General features: G+C 31.3%; 1 protein-coding gene across 1 annotated transcript; it reads right to left on the reverse strand.

Annotated features, from left to right (window-relative positions):
* Positions 1 to 3,540: 3,540 nt before the first annotated feature.
* Positions 3,541 to 24,561, reverse strand: LOC143073192 (uncharacterized). The gene is made up of 13 exons (XM_076248548.1): positions 24,454 to 24,561; positions 21,935 to 22,116; positions 20,466 to 20,538; positions 17,609 to 18,796; positions 16,946 to 17,067; positions 15,543 to 15,630; positions 13,605 to 13,690; positions 12,630 to 12,692; positions 11,474 to 11,565; positions 8,649 to 8,722; positions 7,536 to 7,767; positions 6,094 to 6,196; positions 3,541 to 4,463 (listed from the first exon to the last, which is right to left on the reverse strand). Exons 2-13 carry the CDS (start codon positions 22,114 to 22,116, stop codon positions 4,259 to 4,261), a joined length of 2,508 nt encoding a protein of 835 aa, XP_076104663.1. The 5' UTR covers positions 24,454 to 24,561; the 3' UTR covers positions 3,541 to 4,258.
* Positions 24,562 to 25,782: the final 1,221 nt, after the last annotated feature.

Consider the following 25,782-nt stretch of genomic DNA (forward strand, 5'->3'; position numbering starts at 1 on the left):
TATATAGCATAAGGCTCTCAGACACCAGTATTTTCATTTTTGAATTCAATCTTACATTGGCATAAGAGCAATAAACTTTGCACATTTAATGCATAACAGTAAAAACTGCCTGTATAGCTTTTTTATATTAAATATGATCAACATCTTTACCCCAAAAGATAATTTGCTACAAATGTATTTTTCAAAAATGTTAATGTGTGTAAATATCTATTTTGATAAAGCTGTTGCTCACATATATAAAAACCCAAAAACTCATAAAATGACTATTTAGATCAAGTATGTAAAATTCTAAATGACACCTAGCTGAACTAGTGTCCAGATTATAATACCATGTTCATTTTTCAAAAAAGTTAAAATTACTTTGAAAGGTATAAATTTTACTATTTCTGCCATTTTAAGGTCATATAATGGTGACTTGTATTTTTAAATCTTGACATTTAATTCAGAACTTAACTTGAATGGTAAAAAAAATGATCCCATAAAACACTATATTCTCTTCTTAATTTCATTTGATGAGAAGATTAAGAATGTTTTAAGCAAGTATCACCATTACTTTGCTTATGTGCCTTTTAGTTTCGTTATCAAGAAGAAAATATTGTTTTAAGCTAGGATCACTGTTGATTTGTTGATCTGTGTGCATTTTGATCGTGTTACAAAATAATGAATAGAGTCAATTTCAAATTCATAACAAGTATACTTCAAATTTTGAAATGAATTGTAAGTAATGTGGAAATTTTTTAATATTATGGGTGGGTTGGTTCTGAAAAAGTGCCTCCCATATGTATTTTGTTCGAGGAACAACACTTACAAATGTATTAACTACTTAATTACACACAGATAAGGCTTAAAATTACAGTAAAAAAACAAACAGGATTTGCTTTGAGCATAAATATTCAACTAGCATCTAATATCCATGATTTCTGCTGTCGTTTTTCAAAATTCAACCTTAAAACTTGAGGTCAGGAGGATATTTTATGTTAAATGTTCAAATCTTTGTTTGACTTGGACTATTATTTAAAGTAAAATGCTGAAAACTGATAATATGAATTAACTAATATTATGCCTGGGCATAGTGGCAATTTCATGGACATCTGAACATCAAAATGCTTATTAATTCAATAAATTAATAAAAAGTGAGCTTCATCTTTAAAAAAACAATGAAATTATAAGAGTTATTACTCCTATAAAGAAGAGTTTTTTTCATATTGAAATTTATGTAGTAAAAGAATATTTCCCTAGTACAATTTAGAACATAATGTAATCAGTTAACCATAGTACAATTTAAAAGATGCATTCATACTACATTTACCATCCATTCCTTAAATCATACAAGGAATCAATTCATTCATTCCCTTACTCCAAAAAACCAATCATTCACACTTTTAATCATATATACCTTCATCCGTTACTTAGAAACACATATCATATTTAAAATCAACATGATAAAACTTCAGTTATACACAATATTTAAATAACAAGATACAAAGTTTCTTTAGTGCTCTAATGTTGTCTTCTTGTCTATACAGGTAATTCATTTTGCTGGCCAAAAAAAAATACCTACTTAACTAACGTCAGGGTACCCAAATTGCACCTATTTTGACAGTTTTTTAACCTACGTTTATTTATACTTCAGACAAAAGTTTTCATTATATATGTTTATTTTGTAAATGTATCATTATCTATTATATGGTTTCAACAATTTAATATTGAATCCATATGGAATCATAGAAAAATTGGTCTAAACTTACCTCCAAACCATCAATGATTCTGAAATGAACAGTAACCAAATTGCATCCATGCTTAAATTCGCATCGCCAAAAGTATAATTACAGAGCTTTTGTTTAATTTTTTCAAATATTTTGAACAATTGGATATTTGTCCATGCTTAATCTTCGTTTTTTAAGAAAAGAATACTTATAACATATTGTATTTGCTCATTTTAAAAAGATGACATTTTGATGACGTCCCATGGTGACGTTTCAGTAGATTTTGCTTTTTCAGTAAAAACTTCATCTGTTGTTAAATACTATGAACAATTTGTGCATATCTAAATATGTTTACCTATGTTGAAAGATGTGCATAGTATAAAATTATAAAAATACAAATTGTTTTGTCTCTTGGAAATCTTGTAAGATTTCCGCTAAAAAGGTGCAATTTGGGTACTTGTTGCAATTTTGGTACCATTACGTTACCCCAGGGCTTCCAAAACGGTCATATATTCCGGACATTTGTTAATGTCCGGTAAAAGTCCGGTTGGGAAAATCATGACACGGTCATATACTTTTTAGTTTTCAAGGCTTTATCGGTCATTTTTACATAATTCACGATCTTTTTGACATAATCTTTTGCCTTTAACATCCACACATTTCCGGTCATAAAAGTGACATGATGATTAATTACTATCAAAACAATTCCTACTTCAATACTTCCTAATTTTAATCAAGGCTAATTAGTTGTTGGACAGCTGAAATCTACCTGTTTAAGTAACAGGTGAACTATTTTAAGTACCGGACATTGTATAAATTGATCGGTCTATTCACAATTATTTTCTTTCATTTCAGCGGTTTGTATCCAATTGATTTAGTCCAAAAGATTATAATTATAAGAAAGTAGTTTATCCCATGATTTGATGAAAAGGTTTTAAATGAAAAATCGTCAGAACTACGCTGTCTGAACTGGAACACGTGTGCGCATGTGCACAGGTGGGAAATTTAATTATGCATTCTACATTTCTTCAAAAATGCTAAAATTATCAATGATACCTGTATCTAACGTTCATTTTAAGTATTTTGTTGAAGAAATAACGTGGAAAGAGCTTCTTTGCTCAGTCAAGCTTTGTAAACATACACTGATTTTACATATTCATTTATGGTCCATGTTTTACCTTTGTCAAGTCAACATCCGGTTTGAGAAAAATGTGATTTTCAAAACCAAAGTAAAGTTTTTGACAATGTCATTTTGCACAAATAAAGAGTCTTGGGCAGATATATGATCACGCTGATATGCACACTTTGAATGATGCACTGTCAATTTAACCGAACATCAAATTCATATCAAAGTAAAGTTTAAAATCGTTTTTTTTTCAATCTAATGTCAATCATTGGAATGGCCATCTGATTACCATAATTGCCTTTTGTGAATAAGTCTTAAGGGATTAAAATCGGGATCAGATTTAAAATGTCCGGCTGGCTCAAATATTTTTTGGAAGCCCTGCGTTACCCACCACTGCAAGGTACGGGTAGGTAATAACAAACAAAAAAAATGTTTTTAAAAGGTGGCATTGTTGTTCCCTTTAAATATAAACAACGTATCTTGTTTTTATTGTAAAGGAAATTCTTATTCAAACTTATTCATATAAGCTTCATAAATAATATAAGTAAAGTAAGCTATAACAAGAAGTTAATAAGAAAAACTTGACCAGATTATTTTACTTGTGTGATTCAAGTTAAAATAACATACAAGTATTTGGCAAACAGGAATTTGACAATAAAATATATATCATACATTGAAAAGAAACTAAAAAAAAATTTTTTTTCAATTTCTGAGTTTTTTGTTGTTGAAGCAAGTGTGATAAAAAAAAATTACACATGGATGTTACATGTACAAGTCAAAGAAATACACGAATTTGACAATATAGAAGAGAAATGACCGATCAATGTTGTTGATACATGAATTTCCATTTTTATGATAGAAAATAATCAGGGTTAATGATTGTGTTTTTGGTGTAATAACCACCTGTTTATAGTTAGTTGGTTGTGAAAAACATCAAAATTCTCTTTTATGACTTACAACACAATGTCGTTACGCTTATCTGAACATTTTGTGGTATTTTTCATCTAGAAATATTTGTGACATTGCCCATTTACTGTAACTTGACCTTAAACTGACTGATCTTAATCGCAGATATTCAGGCATTAAGCATGATACCTTTTATAGTGACAATAAACAAACATTTTCAATATTACTAATAATGATAATAAAGTAGTTTTACAAAAATACAAATGTAAAAATTTAGGATCTGTTGTGTATTGTGATAAACAGTAGAGAAATAGACAGTAAAATAATATTGCAAACATTCTTCAAGACTGAATTGTAGTATTTGAGCAGGGTAGCCATAAATATTAACTAAAGATCGTCTTACTTTTGACAAATAAAATGTTGCCAGTATAATATACGCTTTGACTTTATGGTGAGACATAAAAATATGAATTAACATTTTAAAAGTACCAACTTTTTACATTTCAGCAATCTGCCTATGCTATGAATATAAAAATTCAGAACATGTTACAAGTTCACAAGCACTACTATAACTAGGAATCTCTTTCATAAAAAGTCTCAATTGCCTGAACATATTTTGATCTTCTTTAGTGTTCCGTGAATATCGTTTACATTTCACTAATTTATCTGTCAAGTAATGCAGCCACCAGATGTTGGATTTAGGGTTAAACTTCTCCCAGTTATTCCTAAAAATAAATATACAATAGTACAGTTGCAAAACAAAATACACTTCATCATGTTCATTCATATTTATAATATTCAAGTTTTTTTTTCAAATTTGTAATATCACTCTAAAAAACATATTTTAAACTTTTGTAACAATAAGTAGTCCAATGCATGGTGTTAACCCTTTCAACGCTATACACAGCATATGCCGCGATGACATATGCCGTCCGCCACTGCTATTCGCGGCATATTGCCATGATAGCGGATTTTTCATAAGGACTCTTAAACCATTACAAGGTCTCATTTGCGCTTGAAATCCCGGCAATTTTTATTGTAAAATCATGCAGTAGAAGGAAAATTGAAGGAAAATAAAAACAAATATTTTGACAAATGCAAATGGCAGAAATCGGAAACGAAGCTGTAAATATGGAAATATTTCAGCATTTCTATGGCGAAACTGACAACGAGGATTAGTTAAAAGGTTTCTTGTTATCTCAATGTGTTTATTACATTCAATTCGTGTGGGAAATATGATTTGATCGATCATTACGAGACGTAGAAAAAGGGGGGAAAACGGAGGTTGACTGAAATTTTTGAGGACGGAGCCACTGATTTGTGCCACGATTACATAATACGTTGTGTATGGTGCAATACGCTAGGGAATCGAGCAATTGTTGTCTTCTTTATTATATGGCAGATAAAACAACAAAATAGATGAAGACTAAAATACTAAAAGTAGTTTTTATTCAAAATTCAACACAAATGTAATAAATTACACCTTTTACCTGTTAATTACCTGAAAATGCAGGTAACCTGATTAAAACTTTACTGAAATAACTGCCTAACATTACAGTACATACTCTCCTGAGCATTTTTCATGCAATAACTTTCTCTGTATCTCTTATAATAAAAAAGATACAGCAGTCTAAAAAGGAATATACTGTATTAATGAATGAACACAAAAAAAAAATGCAGCAGCAGCAGCCATTTTTCTATTTTTTTGTGTAGCGTTGAAAGGGTTAATATTTGTACAATGATAAACTAGTTGAGACACTGTAACATACCAATGGAGAATTATTTTGTTCTATTAAATATTTTTCAAGCATATAGTATTATTTTTAGTTTGCAACAACCCATGTTCTTTTATAACCTTGATCATACATGTCATATACATACTTTTCTAATCATTTTTAGATTAGACTCTGATTTGAGGTCATTAGAACTAATTAGGCCTAAAACACAATACTCTGGATCTTTTCTCTTTCGTTGATTGAGGAAAAATTGATATTCGTTGATATTTAATTTTGAGGTTTTGCCTGTCTGCTCATTTTAAATCACGGTTTTTCTATAATCAAACAATCCAAAAAAATTGGTTTCCCATCAAAAATAATAAATGTTCCAATTATTTCAAAAGAAAATCCCCCCAGGGCCCCCACAGCCAACATACTTTCTATAATCATGATAATCAGCCAACATACTTTCTATAATCATGATAATCAGCCAACATACTTTCTATAATCATGATAATCAGCCAACATACTTTCTATAATCATGATAATCAGCCAACATATTTTCTATAATCATGATAATCAGTCAACATACTTTCTATAATCATGATGATATATGGGACATGATAACTAATCAACATACCCATTTTCTTCCTTCATTTTTCTGTAAATCTCAAACTGATAATCTCCTGTCCCTTCAAACAATGTATCATCTGTAGACAAGTCATTGTATGTTGTTACTCCCTCTACAAATATAAGTAGACTTTTTTAAAATTACTACATATAAAAACCAATAACAGTAAATTACAAAACTATCATATGGCATACACATTATATAAGAGGACCTCTATGACATCAGTACACTTAATCTATTGGATGTGTATTGACTGATACTTAAGTCTGGGAGAATATGATTTGTTTAATAGTTTTAATTGCAACAGATTTTTACAATTTGTTTTTGTGTTGTGGAGTAACACCACTGTCCTGGGAATGGGGAGGGTTCAACACTTTCAAACCTGTTTAATTCCAATGTCATAACAGCCAGCTAGTTATAGTTTGCATCTCAGCTGACTGCAAAACTTATCTTAAAACACTATAATTACATAAATTTACTAAGCAAAACTACAGAGTCAGAGCTCACAAGTATAAAAAATATTGAAGTCAAAAGTCGGTGGCAATTGCTATCCTTCCCTTCCACAACCCTGATAAACAATCAACATAGAATCGTGAATGTTGACGTATGCATATGTATAATAAGTGAGATGATAGAGCAATATTAAGTTGGTTGAAATTTGTTAAACTTTGTTTAAAAGGATTTCTGTGTATTCAAGCTTTCTTTCAGAAAATAAATAATGGATTTGATTTATTTTTATATAAGAAAGTCTATGCACACCTGTTTTAGAAGAAACATTAGCATATCAGATAATTATATCTTGTTCACCTTTTTTTGTTGAATTTGAAGGATCATAGGACTTTGTAATTAATGTAGTGAAGCAGCAAATACACATTTTAAAAAACAATGATGTCATCAGGTAAAAGATCAAACCCCTAGACCTCAAACACATTACAGCAAAATCTTAGAAGTGGTTTTTTTGCATCTTTAAATGGCTGCCTGTTTTTACAGTGCATGTAGCACTATATTATTGGAACAGCTTTTTACATCTTGCTACCATGTTTTCAAAGTGTATTTCCTTGGAACCCCATACTTGGATTAGCCATTTATACTAGTATGGCTACCTCATTTTCAATAGGCATTCCTTTGTAAATCATTTTGGGAATATCCATTTAAACCTTAGGGATGACATCAAAAGTTCAATGAAGGATAAAAAAACTTAATTCACATAGTTTTTTCACTGACCCCCACCCCTCTTAACTTAATTTGGGAAAACTTGATTGACCAAAATGGATACATGTAAAAATCAATGTCGGATAACCAAATCTTGCAGCCGTTCAACCCCCCACCCCCAAACTATTTGAATTAAGTTTTTTTATCTTACATTAATCTTATGATGTCGTCTCTTAATTCTTATACTATTTTCAATATTCTCTCCCTATACACCACATGCATGTAACACCTTTATATACCTGTATGTAATCTTGATAATGTAAAATCTATGATGCTGACATGAATATTGTGACATTCTAGTTTATAAAGCTGACCCATCAGTTTATATTTTAAATGAGTTTTCTTTGTTTTTTGTACTAGTACATTTCCCCAATGTAAATCTCTGTGTTCAAACTGTAATGATTCTTCTGCCACAGCCAGGGAAAAGGCAACTTGAACTAAAACACTTTTTGCTTCAAATATATTGTGGAACTGAAAAATAAAAACTAAACATGATGAATTTCTCAATACTTTGACAGCTTGAGTGTATTCCACAAATACTTAATTTTGAACTCACAAACAAATCACCTGTCTATCTGTACATATACTGTATACTGAAATACTGGTAAATAACTCTTCATCTGAATTCATGTGCAGATTCATTTAATGACAAAATAATCAATATCCTAAAAGCTGTATAAAATATGATGCAAGAAGCACACAATTTTCAATAGTGTTGTACAATTGAAGTATCATTTCTGTTCCTCAAAATCAGTCATATTCTTTTAAAATATCATACCATGTAATCTTCATATTTATATATAAATATTCATTTTGAAACATAAAAAATTGGAATTAATAGCAGGCAAAAGGGCTTTATGCATCAATAAATACAAGAAGTTCATACAAGTTATACATTTTTGTTTAAATAAAATGTTTGAGCTTAAAAAAATTGAATCTTAGATACATGTAGCTATTGCTTATAAATTATACCCTGACCATCCCATGACATTTGAAAGATAATAAAATAGAAGATTAAATTGTATTTAGTTTATAATCAGCCAGTATTAAGTTGCATCTTGCAAATGTTTCTAAAAAACTACCTGTTTTCTGATAAGAATTGGCTACAAAGGTGAAGCTCAGAATGACTCCTGTACTGTGACATCATAAAAAGAAAAGAAACTTCCTCAATGTGCTCATATGTTGGTTCATATTTGATAGTACAAGACAGATGCATGAAATCCCACTTTTTGATAACAATGTTAAATTTGTAAATTTATCTATAATTAGCATGAGAACATTAACTAAAGGGGGATATCAGATGTTTACTATCAACTATTCTTGCATAGATTCATATCTGAAACTATCCTCACCGTAGCAGATTCAACATCTTTTCCACCATCAGCAAACTCAAACACAATAAACAGCTGTTGGTCTGTAAACATGTCTGTTAAAAAAAATATTATATATACATTGTAAGTAAAGAATAATATCAGCAATAAAAATACAATAAACTTGACCAGGTAGAGTAATTATGTTATACAGATAGCACCAATACTATAATAATTCATTAATACATTGTGTACTCTAAAGTAATCGGAGAAATAGACATATAAAACCAGACAGCTTTAAAAAGAAACCCTAGAATAAAACATTCTCCTGCAATAGTTACCTAATTGTTTAGTAAAATTTGGGTTTTTACACACATACAAAAATGAATTACAAAAAAATAGTAATATCATAGATGCCAACCCCCTTTTGACACAATCAGTAACAATCTATCAAATTTTCAGTAATTTTGAAAAGTTTTCAGTAATCATTAAAAAACGTGCATTAACCAAAAAAAATTACTGATGTGTGATTGCAAAGTAATGTGCACTAATATGTTTCTTTAAACATGTTATCTTTAGTATGTATTCCATTCATTAATTGATCAGACGTTCTCGACTCATACATTTTGTTGTGTCAAGGAGAAGTTGAGGAAAGGGGAAAGCTACTTCATAAAATGCAAGTTTGCCTCTTTGGAAGTCAGTTAGTTACCAACGCTAGGTCAATAACTCCCGAGAAACCGTAAGCATTCCATTGGCGTTTTCTAAATACCGGACCAGGCCGGAAAAGAAATGATAAAAATCCATGTTTTACAATATTGAGCGGCAATGACTGGGAATCCGTAACTATTCGACTTTGACCGTAGTAGCGTAGTTTTGATCACAAAATTGGAAAAATTACGGAAAAATCGTAATGGTTGGCATCTGTGTAATATGTATATAACAGTGTTCTCCCCAGGATTTTTGGATAGCGCTGTGGTAAGCGCGTGATTTTCGACAATTCTCAGTAACTTTGTCGCGGCGCGCGGTTGGTTTGTAATTGATTTGAAATGTGTTTTTCTTATGTTATGCTATTGATGGTTTCTCTTGTAATGATGTCCTCATCATGCTATGCTCATGGAAGTTACCCCTTTGTTTGCTAATGTTATTGTCTGGATATAGACATGATAGAAGAAAAGCCTTTTTTTCTCCATTGTAAATTCATATAATCCTCATATTATCTGTCTATAAATTAAAACCCAAGGAAAAGTCTTTTCCATGGTGGGTCTATACCAGACTGCCTATGTGAAGATTTCTTATCACTAACAGGTGATATTGCAGAACATGTAGGACCAAGAATAAAGTCATTGTCAGCTTCTGTGAGAAAGTTTTCAATGACAAGATTGGTATTTTTTACATTTACTTTTATTAACATTTCTAGCAAAATACAACTTTTCAATAAAAATGAGTATAGTATTTCAAAGGAAGAAATGAAATTGCCCTTTCAATAATATTCAAATGTTATCAAAGACTTGCTTAAAAAAAGGCTAAAATATTAAAATTATGAATATGAAAGAAATCCTATAAAAATATTTTAAAGAGATTTTTTTATTTCAAAGGTGAATTACCAATCAAATACATTATGCCAATTGAAACAACTACCACCTTTAGAGGTTGTGTTTGATAATTTTATAAACATTTGAATACTTGCCACCAGATAAGTTTGTCAAGATTTGACAATACTTCTTTTAGGTCTTTCCCTCCCAAATTATCTCCCTTACTGGCTGACATAACTTCCTGTTTACACTTGTGGCCTTTTTAGCATTAAATACTATTCCTTATCCAAGCCATCCTCTGTTTACATTAAATTTAAAGCAATATTTAATTAATATATATTGATGATTGGTTGACAAACATCGATATTTAATATATATTTACACAAAATTTTCGTTTTGTTTTATTCCCTTATCCATTTTGAAAAAGAGCCATGGATGGACAAGTAATCGTTAAATACGGGCTTATAATGAATCCCTTGATAACAGGGATGCTTCCATCAAGCAATACAGGTTCGACAGTTCGGTTGTAAACGCAAAAAAAGTAATGATAGAATCGTAGATGGTTCAAAAAATGGTCGAGACCACGTTGTCAGAGAAGGGGGTAAAACTTCCCTTATATCATTTAGAAATGAACTTTTCAGCACCCGAGACATGTATTATATGTCTCTGTTGGCACTGTCCATTCCTTTCATAAGTTTCGGCATCTTTTTAAAGCAAAAAACTCGAGGAAGGAAAGGTTTATTTGGCAGTAAAAGTTTTGCAAATGGCGTCATTTTGATCATTTATTGAACTGGCCCCTACGATATTTGACATCGTTGGGTGAATTAACGATCTCTCGGATAAATAAACCAGTTGATCACGTGATCGGAATGTGTACAAAATAATACCGGAAGTTTGAAATTCAAAAACAATAGCGCTGGTTTTTGATTGGATAGCGCTGCGGTCTGCCCAAATACCACCGCGGTGAATTCAAATAGCGCTGAACATCGCGGCGCTAAAACGGCCTGGGGAGAACACTGTATAATTTTAAAAAATTAAGAATATTTTATTATGATTGGCTACAAGCAGTTTTCCTATCGAAGGTCTGAGATTCTCTCAAGGCCTTCTGACTTCCTTTACTAAAAAATCTGACTGCAACAATTAGCACAATAGTGCTGAAAGTCAAGTTAGACACCAAGCAATCAATTATCTTTATATTTGTATAAACAGTTTGTAGGTGCTCTGATCCAAATAACATAATAATCAAACTCCAACTAAAAAATGTAAAAAACTTTTACTACCATGGTGCTCTATTACAATAATGTAACTAAAAGGAATCTTAAAATAAAAACCAACCAGGTCTATCATTCTGTGATTCTTTTTCTGTGTGGAATGTGTCCCATTGCTTTAATAGTTCTCTTGGATACTTTCCTTTCACACATGAAACACTGAAGAAGTAAATATATTACATGTTTTGATAATATTATGCAAACCAAATTAAAGGGGCACTAGCTACGAGATACATAAAACATTTATATTATGATTTTTTTTGTTTAATCTTATTGAAAGTGAAATCGTGAAATAATAATTCTCTTTTTTGCAGCCAGTATAGTTCAATTTTGTGAAAATAAGCTAAGAAACATTGATGATGAATTTTTCACTTGCAAGTGAATAACTCGACCTTATTGAATCTGTATTCATGTGAACTTCAATTTAACCCCTTACCTAGAGACGCAGGATTGATGTGTGTTAGGCTATTTATAAAAAGATGTCAACATTGAAAGTGAAACAAAGAAAATGGTTTAATTGACTGATTCGATCCACAACATATCATTCTTATACCAGGTAAAATAAAAAAATTAACTTATTTTTTAACCTTGAAAGTGAAATCAAACAGACATAGAAAAATCCATTTGCACGAGGTCCATATATCTATTTATATTTATGTCTATATCATGTTATGTGACCGTCAGTTGTTTTTGGGGTCATCTCCATAGTTAATAAGATGGCATCTAGGTTAAAATATACAGGAAATGAAGCTTCTTCATCTTATGGGCTAATGTCAAACTTAGTTTTTAATCAATGGATGCAGGGTTCAAAAGAGATAATCCTCAAACCAAAATTCCCATAGCTGGTGACCTTGATCTTATACCTTAAAATTAAAAAGGTATTTTTCACCCCACCAATCCAAGTTCAACCAACATGCTTCATGATTACAAAACCCAAAAGAAGAAGCTGTAGATTTAAATTTTTTTAGATACAAGTGTGGACACAGATGAGTGTGGATAGTATGTTTGGATGTTTGACAGTGTTTTATGATAAAAGCAGTTCTATATTTTTCCTATATGTTATTAACTGTGTTGCACGATGACAACCAACATGAGCCTTAGGAGTGTTGTTTATTTTATATTTAGTTTAGTTTTTATGTTCAAGACGGGCATGGAAGAGACACTAATTGCATTAGTTACCAAATGATTTAGATATAATGTAGAAGCACTGAAATAAACCTCACCTGTTGACTTCACAAAAGTTATCTGTCTGTGAATCTTTACTGGTTCTTAATAAACTCAGTTCTCTGAAATTTAAAACAAAACATTAACAATCTCCTTTTTTGCACTGCATTTTAACTTGCATGCTAGAATTTTATTTATTTTTAAATTCAAGGAATACAATGAGAAAATATGTGCCTTTCCAACTTTCAAACAGTACAGAAAATTTGCTATTTTACAAACAATTTTTACACAGCTTGTGAATGTGATGTCATATTGCTATTTTTCATTTAATCTTACTGACTGATAATTCCTTTCTCAGCACAGTAGAGTTATATGAAAAATTATCGCTAGAAAATTAGGGTGCACATGTCATTGTAAATAAAATTAACAAGGTCATCATAGGTAAAATAGTGTACCAGCTCAAGCAAGAAAATCAATCTGATAAGGATGCCCAAAGATAATATATAATTATAGTTAATTATGTTATCTGATACAGTGATATTGTTTGCCTTAAATTAGTGGAGAATAAAGGCTTTTTCCCCTGGAGAAGAATCCCAATTTTGAAAAAAAATGGCTTAAAATTATTCCCAAAAAGACAACTTTTTTTACCAAACAGTGCAGTCAGTCTCAGTAGTAATTGTGCATGAATTCAAACTGAAAAACACTCATTTAAACAATTTTCTTGCCTAAAATGACTATATGTGCACATTTGAGGGTCTATTTATGCATCATCACGGGGTCTTATTTTAAAGCAGGGTTCGACTCTTGAAAATGGGTCTGTAAATTGAAGTTTCAGTCATATTCATGGTTTATTTTAAATTTCCCAATTTGATGAAAATGACGCATATTTTCCCAATAAAAAAGGGTAGAGGTAGTTTTGAAAAAAGCCAACAATATCACTGTGATAGGTATTGATGGAAAATATCAATTATTTGTCTCCATTATATATTTAAACTCTAAATCTTTTTTCTAATTTATCGAACAAACTATCTTACTTTGATATTACAATTTCTGGTAACATCCCTTCAAATGTTTTCTGTGGTTCGTCGTTTACTTCAAAGTCTCCCTCTATTGGTATAACCTAGAAAGTAGAAGTATACAATGAATATTACTGAAATGAATCATAAGTGGATAACATTCTTTATCACAATGTTATTTGTTTACTTTATTCAAATTATGTATGGTAAAAGCTTTTTTCATCTTTTGCTCACATTAATTTTAATTTGTTCAGTTGTCAAAATTTAAACCTTTTTCTTAATTACGAATAGCATCTATCCATCTGTCCAAGTTTTGTTAAATTCTATGAAGGTTTGACAAGTTATTTAAGTTTTAAATTCTTGAACCCAGAATGAACCTTGATGCTGAAAACATAACATAAATTTATAAAATAAAATAAAATAAATAAAAATAATCAGTCAAAGATGATGACCCTTATAATTGTACACCTATCTTTTATTTACATCATGTACAAACAAGCATAAAATAAAAGTTCCATCTTGAAAACTGTACAAGCTGGACAAACCATAAACCCTTAATGTCTTATTTCACCCAAAATTACAAATTTCAACAATCTGTTATAAAATACAAGTCCATCCATTAGTACTTGACTACCAATAAAATACAGATAAATTGACAAAATATTGAAATTTTACCTAGATGGTATCTCTTGATAATTTAAAAAGCCCAAATTAAAATTTTCTCAGATTTTGAAAAAAGGAAAGTGATGATTTCAAGCTTTATAAATGTTTATTAAAAATGTCCAGTTGTCAATGAAATATTACCAGGCCTCGACAATAACGCTTGTCCGATACCAGAGGGAAAAAATGTCTGACAAGTAAAAGTTGTATCAAGTTTGTCCGTCGGGACAAGTACATGATTATTCAGCAGAAAATAAATTTAATCCAACTTTGATGAACAGAGTAATTATAAACTAAAAACAAGAAAACAAAAATTAGTTTGACATGTTTCTGCATTCTGTTTATTCAAATGCAAAACCTTTTTTCTTCAACATGTTTACTTGCAATCGATAAATTTTAACTGGTTCTTTGTCAGGTACTTTTCAACAGGTAAAATGTATACTATTCTCGGAAACCAGTCTTACTGATCCGAATCAATGATGCGCTTTGTAGATAAGGTAACTTTACAGGACAGTTCTTCACCTCTACAGGTTTAGCTGAAGTTTAATAGACAGTTTGGCACCGTAGGAGACATATTTAATAGACATGATTGATAGACAGTTTGGCAAGGCAGGAGACATTTCAAGACCAAGACAAATCATACCTCATTTTGCTACCCTATTCTGTTTCTTATAACAAATACCATACTGGTAATTTTTTCACAAATTTTTAATTTTTTTATTTACCATTAAACATGTTAAATTCACACAATTATATTTGATCATAAGAAGAAAAAAAAATACTGACAATATGGTGACCTATAGTTGTTAGTTTCTGTGTCATTTGGTCTCTTGCAGAGAGTTGTCTCATTGGCAGTCATACCTTATCTTCTTCTTTCTATTGATTGCATTTCAATAAACTTTTTTCAACTTAAAAAAAAGGATTATACAAATCCAATGAGGCCTATCAGATGGTGCCTCATGTTTAGAGTCTGATGAGACTGGCATTGATGAAAAACTAGAACCTAAGTCCTGTGACATGACTAGATTCAGTTAAACTTGACTCATATTTTTGAAAAGTATTTCAAATCAAAAGAAATGTACATCAAATCCTGTCTATTGTTTAAATTCGTTTTTTTTTCTTTAATCAAGTAAAAATATAAAAAGGTTATTTTTAATAGAAATATTTTGGATAAGTAACAATTTCATTTGGACAAGTAAATTTTGGTATGTACTTGTCCGACAGGACAAGTTGAAAAAAAAGTTATTGTAGAGACCTGTATTACACAAAGATTAAAATATAACCAAGATATCTTACCTTCAAAGCAACAGATTGTCCACTGTTTTGAGTTCTGAACACTTCACCATAAACACCTTCTCCAACTTTCTTACAAATTTTCATCATGCTAGGAAAATAAAATAATTAGATATAATATGCTCTTTTATAAAGCTATACATAAATCAACGTCAAAGAGACAAGACTGCACAGAAAGATCTCTCAAGGTAATATTTCTGTCATGCTTATTGTATGTTTAAAATTTTGATATGCATTTTAATCTTAATGTTGCAAATGATATAACTATATAAGGCAAAAACAGAAAATACTTCCCATCATATTTGTATGTTTGAATCAATTTCAGATTAGCAGAAATAAAGAATTATGGATTATTCACACATGTCAAATTCACCTATATGTTTGGTATGATGACCATCACTTCATAGTTTCTAATTGCTTGCTTGTCAAACAAATAACCTGAACAATGGCGAATATTCATGCATTTTTAGGACAAGAACAAATAAACAATAGTTAATGAATAATTATTAATACAAGTTCTACAAGGTAGTTGAATAGGAGTACTGTAAATTCTCAAATTATTGCGTGCATTTATTATCGCGATTTTATCATTTTATACTTAAATGCAATTTAAATTTTTACGATTTTGAGAAAAATCCTGTTAAATTTATATAGAATATTTTAAAATGCGAGTTTAAATTATTGCGTATACAACATTTGAACAACTGTTGCATTTTTCGCAATAATAAAAACCTCTCAATAATTTCTGAATTTACAGTATTTAGTTTGTGCTTGCTACCAACATGACCAATCTGATGTAGAGTCAAATCTTCAATACTTTTGCAAATATTTATAACAAGAATGTGTCTCATCCACACTATCATTTTCTATGTTCAGTGGACCGTGAAAATGGGGTAAATCTCTCTTTATGCATTAAAATTAGAAGGACCATATGATAGGGAACATGTTTACTTAGTTTCAAGTTGATTGGACTTCAACTTCATAAAAAAACTACCCTGACCAAAAACTTTAAACTGAAGCAGGACAGACGGACGAACGGACCGAAGGACTGACGAACAGACGGACACAGACCAGAAAACATAATGCCATAAATGGGGCATAAAAACAAACCACATCCAAACAGAATTGAAAATACAATTTTGCAGCACATATTTGCCTCTTTCAAACTTGCCCTCCTTTTCTCATATCATGTCAAGCCAAATTTTCTGCCCTTCCATCCAGAAACAAAAATTTTTAACACACAAAGTACCAGTCTTCATGATTTTAAGCCACTTTCAGTTGGTAAAAGCTAGTAAGTTAGAAGTCCAATTTCTTTGATTTTCGAGACTTGATAAGAATCAAGAGTATCTCAAACTACATTTGTTTAAAAATGTCATGAATATACATCTAAAATAAATAGTAGTCACCTAGGTGGAATACATGACTGGAAAGACATTGGGTCATCTTGTTGACAAATCTGAAACACTTTAGACATTGGAGACATCACAACTTTAGGCTGGTCTTTCTTTTTAACTGGTGTCAGCATTACCTTTGAAATAAATCATATGTGGTCATTTATATATGGTTATAACAGCATACATAATTTCAAAACAAGTCATTTTTATATATCTAGCTGTGCCCCATGGTTGTTTAAAGGGTTGTATTGTACCTGTAGATTGTGGAGAGAATATAGTCAGAAAATTAATTGCAGTATTAGTCCAATTTTTTTGCTCCATGTAATAATAGGTTTCAAATTTGTTCATATTACCATGTAGCTGTTTCCTCCAATGCACAGATGTTAATGACATCAATCAAAGAATGCCTCTCAAATTGATGATACACAGCCAACAGACTAACAGTGAAATGTGATATTTTGCTCTGTGTTAGCACTGTTAGGACCCTCACTGTGACTTTCAGATGAAGAACAGGGATAAAAGCCCCAGAATTTTAGTTATGGTTTCGTCAATTTTGTCTATCATATCATTTTGCATTGGCAATAGCTACCCCTTGGTTATTTTTAAGTACAAGCAAATTATAAGATATTCTAGAAGCACATATGAAATTTAACATTTTTATATAGAAAAACTTACTATCAGTGATTCATTCAGGGATTTCAAATTACCAATGCTTTTGTTTTGAAGAACAGGTGTTGCAGTAGGTGTTTTTAACTTTTGATAAGACAATGATGACACACCATCCAAGCTCTGTCGTCCAGAGGTATCTTGAGCTGTATGATAAGAGTGATCTGATGCAGTGGAGTGAGCAGTATCATATTCTGAGAGACAACAGTCCTCATTAAGCATATATCTTGTTGAATTTCTGCTTTTACTACTCTCGTTAGTATTATCGTTTGATTCATTTTCCTTGTTCTCCCTGGTGTTATCAGAAGAAGAGCTTTCTTCTTTTCCATCATCTTCTTCTTCTTCTTCGTCATCATCATCATCTTCTTCATCTTCATCAATATCACTTAAATTTTCACTTTCTTCATTACTCGAGTCACTTTCATCTTCATCTTCCTCCTCAGGTAAATATTCGGAAGCCTCTTCATCGATACTATCAATATCATCTTTTACACTCTTATCTTGCTTAATGTCAGATATATCACTGAAAAGACTTGCAGAGTGATCAAAATTATTACTGATTGAAATTGATTTTCTTCCCCTGCGCCCTGATATATGCATTAACAAAAGACTAGTCCGTAATTTTTTTAACTGAATTTGACAATCAACCACAGGACTGATTTTATCATCTCTATCTGATTTCAGTTTTTCAGATTTTGAATTTTTAGCAGATTGCACTAGGACAGGACTATCTATCATACTAGATATATCTAATTCTGAGCAGGAGGATGGACTGTCCTCAATGGCATCTATATATGAAATATCAGTACACGAACCTGTATCCTCTTTTGAAAATGAGACATAAGACCTAGTCCGTTTAGCTAATGGTGTACTTGTTTCAATAATGTTTGAGCTCTTAACATTTGTTTGATTAATTGAGCTATGATTTGGTACTGATTTATCCTTATTTGTTCCTCTTGGTGGAGAACCAGAAATACATAAACTATAATCATCAAATTCACTAAAATTACATGAAAAATCTGGTTTTTGAACAACTGTTTTGGTAACGGCAGGTGATTTAGGTTGTCTTTTTCTTTTTCCTGTTACAGCATTACTTTTCTGATTATCATTATAATTCAGATTACTACGATCTCTGAGGGCTCTTTTTGGTCTGTGTGTCTTGAATAAACTTTCATTTCCTGTACTCCCAGTGCTATCCTGCAATGAAAGATTTTGCAATAGGCACATCAATACATCATAATTTTTACAATATTTTAGCAAATATATTTGGTCACACATGTATGTAAACAAAATGAACAATTCAAGAACATGACAAAAACATATAAATAAAAGAATGCTGCTATTCGCAAGCAATTTAGAAAAGCTGCAAAAATTAACACTAAATCATGGACATTGTCAAAACTAGAGGCTCTAAAGAGCCTGTGTCACTCACCTTGGTCTATGTGAATATTAAACAAAAGAAGCAGATGGATTCATGACAAAATTGAGTTTTGGTGATGGTGATGTGTTTGTACATCTTACTTTACTGAACATTCTTGCTGCTTACAATTATCTCTATCTGTAATGAACTTGGCCCAGTAGTTTCAGTGGAAAATGTTAGTAAAAATTTACAAATTCTATGAAAATTGTTAAAAATTTACTATAAAGGACAATAACTCGGAGTCAATTGACAATTTTGGTCATGTTGACTTATTTCTAGGTCTTACTTTGCTGTACATTATTGCTGTTAACAGTTTATCTCTATCTATAATAATATTCAAGATAATAGCAAAAAACGGCAAAATTTCCTTAAAATTACCAATTCAGGGACAGCAACCCAACAACGGGTTGTCCGATTCATCTGAAAATTTCAGGGCAGATAGATCTTGACCTGATTGACAATTCTACACCGTGTCAGATTTGCTCTAAATGCTTTGGTTTTTGAGTTATAAGCCAAAAACTGCATTTTACCCCTATGTTCTATTTTTAGCCATGGTGGCCATCTTGGTTGGTTGGCTGGGTCAACGGACACATTTTTTAAATTTTATACCCAAATAATCATTGTGGCCGAGTTTGGTTTAATTTGGCCGTGTAGTTTCAGAGGAGAAGATTTTTGTAAAAGTTAACAGACAACGCCGGACGACGATGACGACGACGACGGACACAAAGTGATGAGAAAAGCTCACTTGGCCCTTCGGGCCAGGTGAGCTAAAAATAGAGAATGTGTTTATTGGACACTGCAGGTGTAAATATTAAAAAAAATCTGCAATTTTCAATCGACAAAGGGAAATAACTCAACAACATAAAAGTGTTGCCATCAAATGTTTGGTGTTTTATAAGCATTGTGTATAAGTTTTATTATATTTGGTTTGCAGAAAATAAAGTTAGATTGAGTAAACTGCAAATTACTAATTTTCCATTAATGAAGGGACAGAACTGAAGAACAGTGAAAGAGATGCCACCTTAAATTCAAACTTGATAAAGATTTGGTGGCAATTAGCATCGTGTATAAGTTTCATAATATTTCGATGAGGCAAACGTCAAATGGAAACTAATGTTGGATGTATGGACAAGTGTACAGGCTGACAAAAGTAAATCTAAATGCCACCTTCGCTGCGGTGGGGACATAAAAAGTTAGAAACATTTGTCTTTCGGGCATGTTTACAGAATATTTTCATACATCATCTGTTTCATTCTTTGTACTAGCTGATGATTTTTTTATATTTTTATACATTCAACTTATAGCAGTCAGCCATATACTGTATCAGCATTCAGACATACAAACTGTTGTTATACCATTGACAAGCAAAGACAATTGTCATAAAAAACTGATAATTTTTCATATTAATCATAGGATAAAACAACTAATAAATATGTGCATAAATACCATTTCTGATCCATATCGCTTTCTTGGCAAAATTCTTCTTTTTTGTCTGGTATATCCATTTTCCTTATTTGAGCTTTTAAAAAAAATAAAAAAATAGAAACTAATTTTGAAATGAATTTTACATACTTTGAAACAGAATAAATAGAAAGTAAATAATTGTGCAAAATTTACTACGTACCGGATCGTCTAGAGTAGGCGATACTATTCAGATAAGGAAAAAATTATATCAGTCTAAAAATTTGCACAACGGTACTGATATAAGATGTTATTATACGAAAATGTTGTTATCAAATCATGTTGACAAATATTTGGGCTCAACAAATGGCCTTCATCTGTGTCTTCTTGAGAGAACCTCTGTTATGTTAATACTGGTACTTTTTTTTTTATATATATGATATTCTTAATTGTTATACAGAGAACCTGAATTATTTGGAATGTTAAATATACATTTCCAAAGATCTGGGTTCTAAATCTGTAAAATGTATTTATCTGTACTGATTTTTGAACTTGTCAAAGATATTTTTTAAATTCAATAACAATTTTGACTCTACAGTGTTCAAATTGTATTTTTTCATATAAACCATATTTGCTATGGGCAATTTTTCTTTTCAAATAATTGATCAGCATTGCTTTTAAACTCGTCTGAAACATTGCTGATGTAAACTTTTAATAAAGTCTGGCAAGAATTGAACCTGTGACACCTATTACACGAATGAAGTGACACCCAGAATTCTTGTCAGACTTCACTTGCTTCAGTTCCCTGTTGCTGCAGGTGACAACATGTATATGAGTTGCATCAGATAGATAAAGTTACGATACTGTTGTCAGATCATTAAAGATTGCATATTTTGGCTTTAATATTGATTCACTTATAGGGTCTTTAAATCTGAACCAAACACATTTATTTTTTTTTTAAAACAGTTGTTGGCATGACACAGGTTATGTTCTTCTCATATATTTTATGATAGTATGATACTAAACCCCTAACAGAAGGGATTGTGCTGATATTCATATGATGGACATAATCTTTCAATCAGTTTAATTGAGGTCTGGAGCTGGCATATCAGTTAACTTGTTATTTATGTATTATTGCCATTTTATTTTAATATCTTTTGTTACATCTTCTGACATCGGACTCAGACTTCTCTTGAACTGAATTTTTATGTGCATATTGTAATGAGTTTACTTTTCTACATTGGCTAGAGGCATAGGGGGGAGATCTCATAAACATGTTTAACCCCGCCGAAATTTTGTGCCTGTCCCAAGTTAGGAGCATCTGGCCTTTGTTAGTCTTGTATGATTTTTAATTTTAGTTTCTTGTGTATAATTCAGATAATTCATGCAAATTCTGTAACTATTTTTAAGTTGTGTTAATGTTGGTGATAAAAGCTTAGAAAACAAACCCAAATTCTTGTTTTATTTTTGTTTTTGACTGTTCTGAAATCAATCAAGAACTTATGCAACAATACCTGTTCCTTTTAGAAACACCAGCTTTTTTAAAACTGTCTGATGTGTTGATACTAGAGGAGCTCAAACTAAACAAATGCTTCTGCTGTTCATCTCCTGATGATTCCCATAATTCCTTGTCAACAGTAACAACTCTGCTACCATGATGTCTACTGTAGGTCTTTACTTTTCTTTCCCTTCCCATCTGAATAATTAAATGAAAAATGTAAAGCTACAACCATCATAACAAGGCAAAAATTAAAAAAAAAAAAAAGGGTAAAGGGTTTCCCTAGGAACTATATTTCTATATGCCTTTAAATGCCTACCCTCATAGCTGGTCTTACATACAACAGCTATCAATTACGATATAGAGCATATATTTCTATAGCAAAAAGAAATGAAAGTATATCAGTCAACTAAACACATGATCATTCAGATTATTATTAATATTTGCCATAATTTGGAAGGTCTCCTACCTAGTCTGAATGTGTCACTAGACATCAACTATTTGGAGTACATGTACATGATACATGTACAGATGTTAAATTTGAAAATTATAAATCTTTTGAAAGAAATTCCCACGTCCTATGTCGTAGGAAGCCTCCAGAAAATAAATAAAATAGCCTTGCAAGACGTCATAATTATTTGGACTAACCTTGACCTATTCAATTTACAGACTTTTCAGTAATTCACTATCTTAATCAGATTACCATGTATGATTACACTAAACTAAGATTTTATAAATGAAGTAAAATCATCTGTCTGAAGATATCAGCGGTATTTTGTTTTAACATGTTTAAAATTTAACACAACGCTGATTCAATAAAAGAGGGTGGTAAAGGGTTTAATGTGTTTTCTTGTTTGATCCAAAGAGGTCGGGGTCAGAAACTTGAATTTAGCTACTATGCTAACGAGACTGGACAGCGAGAACACAGAAGAGACAAAAGCCAAACTATAAACAGTGGCACATTACATTGACAGAACAGGCAGATTAAATACTGCTGTTCCTCAATCCCAATCTTAACCAGGGCATGCCAATTTAAAGCACAGAGAAGAAAATATGTAGAGGAAAACTGCACATTTGGGACAATTCGTGCCAACAGGCCTTAAGATTGAGGGTTGAGGTTTGGACGTTGTATTTCTAGTTTTCCGTGTTTGGTTCTGTGTGAGCACTTCATATCTCTCCTTATTTATTTTCCGTGTTTCTTGTCGGTACTCCTCATCTTTGCTCTTTATTGCTCATGCTTGTCCCACATTTGATTCAAAGCATTCAAAGGTAAACCAGACTAATTCAAAGTCAGCCTGGATACTGTACATTTAATTACTATGAATAATATTTTTTTTCCAATTAAAAAGCAACTAGCAGACTCTAAAAAGTGACTGCAGGGTCTTCGTTTCTGTTAATAATGACTGCATGATCTCAAAAACTGCTGAATAATAACTTTTGGTATTTTTTTTCATTGATATTCATGAATTTCTTTCTTGTGCTTCGTTTTCCCGGATTTAGGCAGTAATAGGTCCTCTACCTGTATAAATCTATCCGTTATTTACTTTAGAAGGAAAAAAGAATCTGGGTCTGTTGGCGCCCATTCGTATTCGCACCCAATCACGTTCGCCCCCTTTCACTTTCGCACCCTACACGTTTGCGCCCAATTTATATTGGTTTTGTGTTTAATAACTTTGTAATCAATTTTTGGCAAGTGTATTCCTATAAGTATGATTCAAGTATAGTTGTCATTGTCTCAAAAAAATTGAGACGGAATTTTTTTTTTTGTTGTGTTGAATAAATCTTAATCATGTTTTGAATAGTGTATTGTTAAAAAAAAACATCATTCTTTCTACATGTTCTAAACAAAGTGTGAATTTTAATCATTTAGCCTAATGTATTGCGATGGATTCAGATCAAAGGGGGCAAGCTATTAAAAAACATTATCTTTTGTGTTTTTCATTTAAAATCGTCAATGTTTTACTCATACCAAGGTACTTGTATAAATAAATATACAATTCCTTGCTCATACCAAGCTAAATGCATGCAGTATTCATTCACATCAAAGCAATTTAAAACAATAATCATGATTTTCTTATTATCCAACAGGATTTGTTTTAAATTTGAGTGTGAACGTGTAGGGTGCGAAAGTGCAAACGTGTAGGGTGCGAAAGAGTGTCGGGTGCGAATGTACCTGATACCAGGAAAAAAAAGGAAATTGTGTGGCAAGTCAATGATTATTGGGAGCAACAAACCCAATTCCATTTTGATATTTTATTTTTTATAACTTTATCAATATTTTCTAAAAAGTGATTTGTTTATCAATATCATGTTTATTTGTTTATGTCAGAGTTCAACTGTTCTGAGTTTTCAAGTGAAGCGCATTCAGGTGTTCTTTTGTGTGGGATTTTTTGACAGTCGAAAGCTGCAAACGTAGGTGTTTATTTCTAATCTCAGTCTGTTGCAATTAAGCACATTTAATTTGTTCATTTTGTCTTTTTCCTTTTATAATGTAAGTTGTTTAATACAATTTACAGTTTTTCTTGTACAATTTACATTTTTAAATCATAAATCTTTCCATTTTTCTGTAAAATTTCAAATTGTAAATATCAAATATGGCGCCCTATGCTTCAAACCCGATGTAACGTTGATTGCGATTGGCTACTATTTCCTATTATGAAAATCAATACCGGAGACCGGAATTGTTTCCGGAATTTATGAAACTTTTTCTTTTAAATACATTTTATGCATTGTTTGCGGAAAAAAACAACAGTGAAGTAGAATAAATAATACAAAATGGAAAATTCTTTCTCAGTTATTAATTATTGCATTTTCAAATGATCTGTAGTCATTGTTTTTGTTATATTCTTATTCTTTATTTAAAACACAAGTCAGTTTCTTTAAATCAATCACACGTCCCGGTTTTTGAATTATTCGCTTACGGCAATTTTTAGTTTTTTCATTGTTCTATTATTAATTTTATCTGCCAATTATTTTCTATTCGGTTAATCAATCCATCTTAACTTTTGTGCATAATAAATGTACACATTGATCTTAATTTTGTGCGAGTACTGAACGGTTTTTATAGTTTATTAAAAAAAACGACTGCATGCACAGTCCGGGCTCCGGTAACTGTACATAGTAAAGTTGGGCATCGTCCATTTAATCAGAGACATGAATAATACAACTATATATCTCTGATTTAAGTGAACGGTCCCACAGACATTCCAGGACTTATCCCGTTTTGTTACAGATATTTTCAATGATCGAGTCCTTTCTTATAATTTTCGCTTATTCCGTTTATTCAATATTCGAAACAAAACTAATATAATCATACTTTCGAAGCTGTTTATAAACTTTATATGTGGCGCCTCTGCTGTATAATTTCGTAATAACCCGTGACTTTTATGTTCAACGCACCACTGACTACACGTAACAGTGAATGTTGAAGGAAAATACTAAACATGTTTTAAAGCTAACGGTATTTTGACTATTGCAATTATAATGACGGAGAACAACATTTCTTAAAATCTTACTATTCTCTACGTTCGAACTTCTATCGGAAAGTTTCGAAAAAAGCCATTTAAGTAAAAAAGTTCTCCTTCAATTGGGTTGGTTTCAATTTGAATAATTTACAATAATTATCATTAGCTTCAATTACCGCGATCAAGGACGTATAACTAATATACGTCCTTGCCGCGATATATATTGTGTAGTGTACTCTCAATGAAAACTGAAGACAAAAAATCGTTGATTATCTTGCCTTTTAATAAAGACGATACATATGTCTTTCATGTTTTGCTTAAACCGCAGCAATGTATTATGTTTACCGGTGGTAGCTGTCCATCATTGACGTGTACCAAACGTCTCTCTGTACATTCCTAA

This window comes from Mytilus galloprovincialis, chromosome 4 (assembly GCF_965363235.1).
Source record: "Mytilus galloprovincialis chromosome 4, xbMytGall1.hap1.1, whole genome shotgun sequence".
Lineage (NCBI taxonomy): Eukaryota > Metazoa > Mollusca > Bivalvia > Mytilida > Mytilidae > Mytilus > Mytilus galloprovincialis.

Coding starts and splice junctions, on each gene's coding strand:
- LOC143073192 (XM_076248548.1), bottom strand. CDS start 22,116: ATGGGAAGGGAAAGAAAAGTAAAGACCTACAGTAGACATCATGGTAGC. Junction 13,691..15,542: donor GACAATCTGTTGCTTTGAAG/GTAAGATATCTT, acceptor TCTACTTTCTAG/GTTATACCAATAGAGGGAGA. Junction 7,768..8,648: donor AAGATGTTGAATCTGCTACG/GTGAGGATAGTT, acceptor TTTATTTTTCAG/TTCCACAATATATTTGAAGC.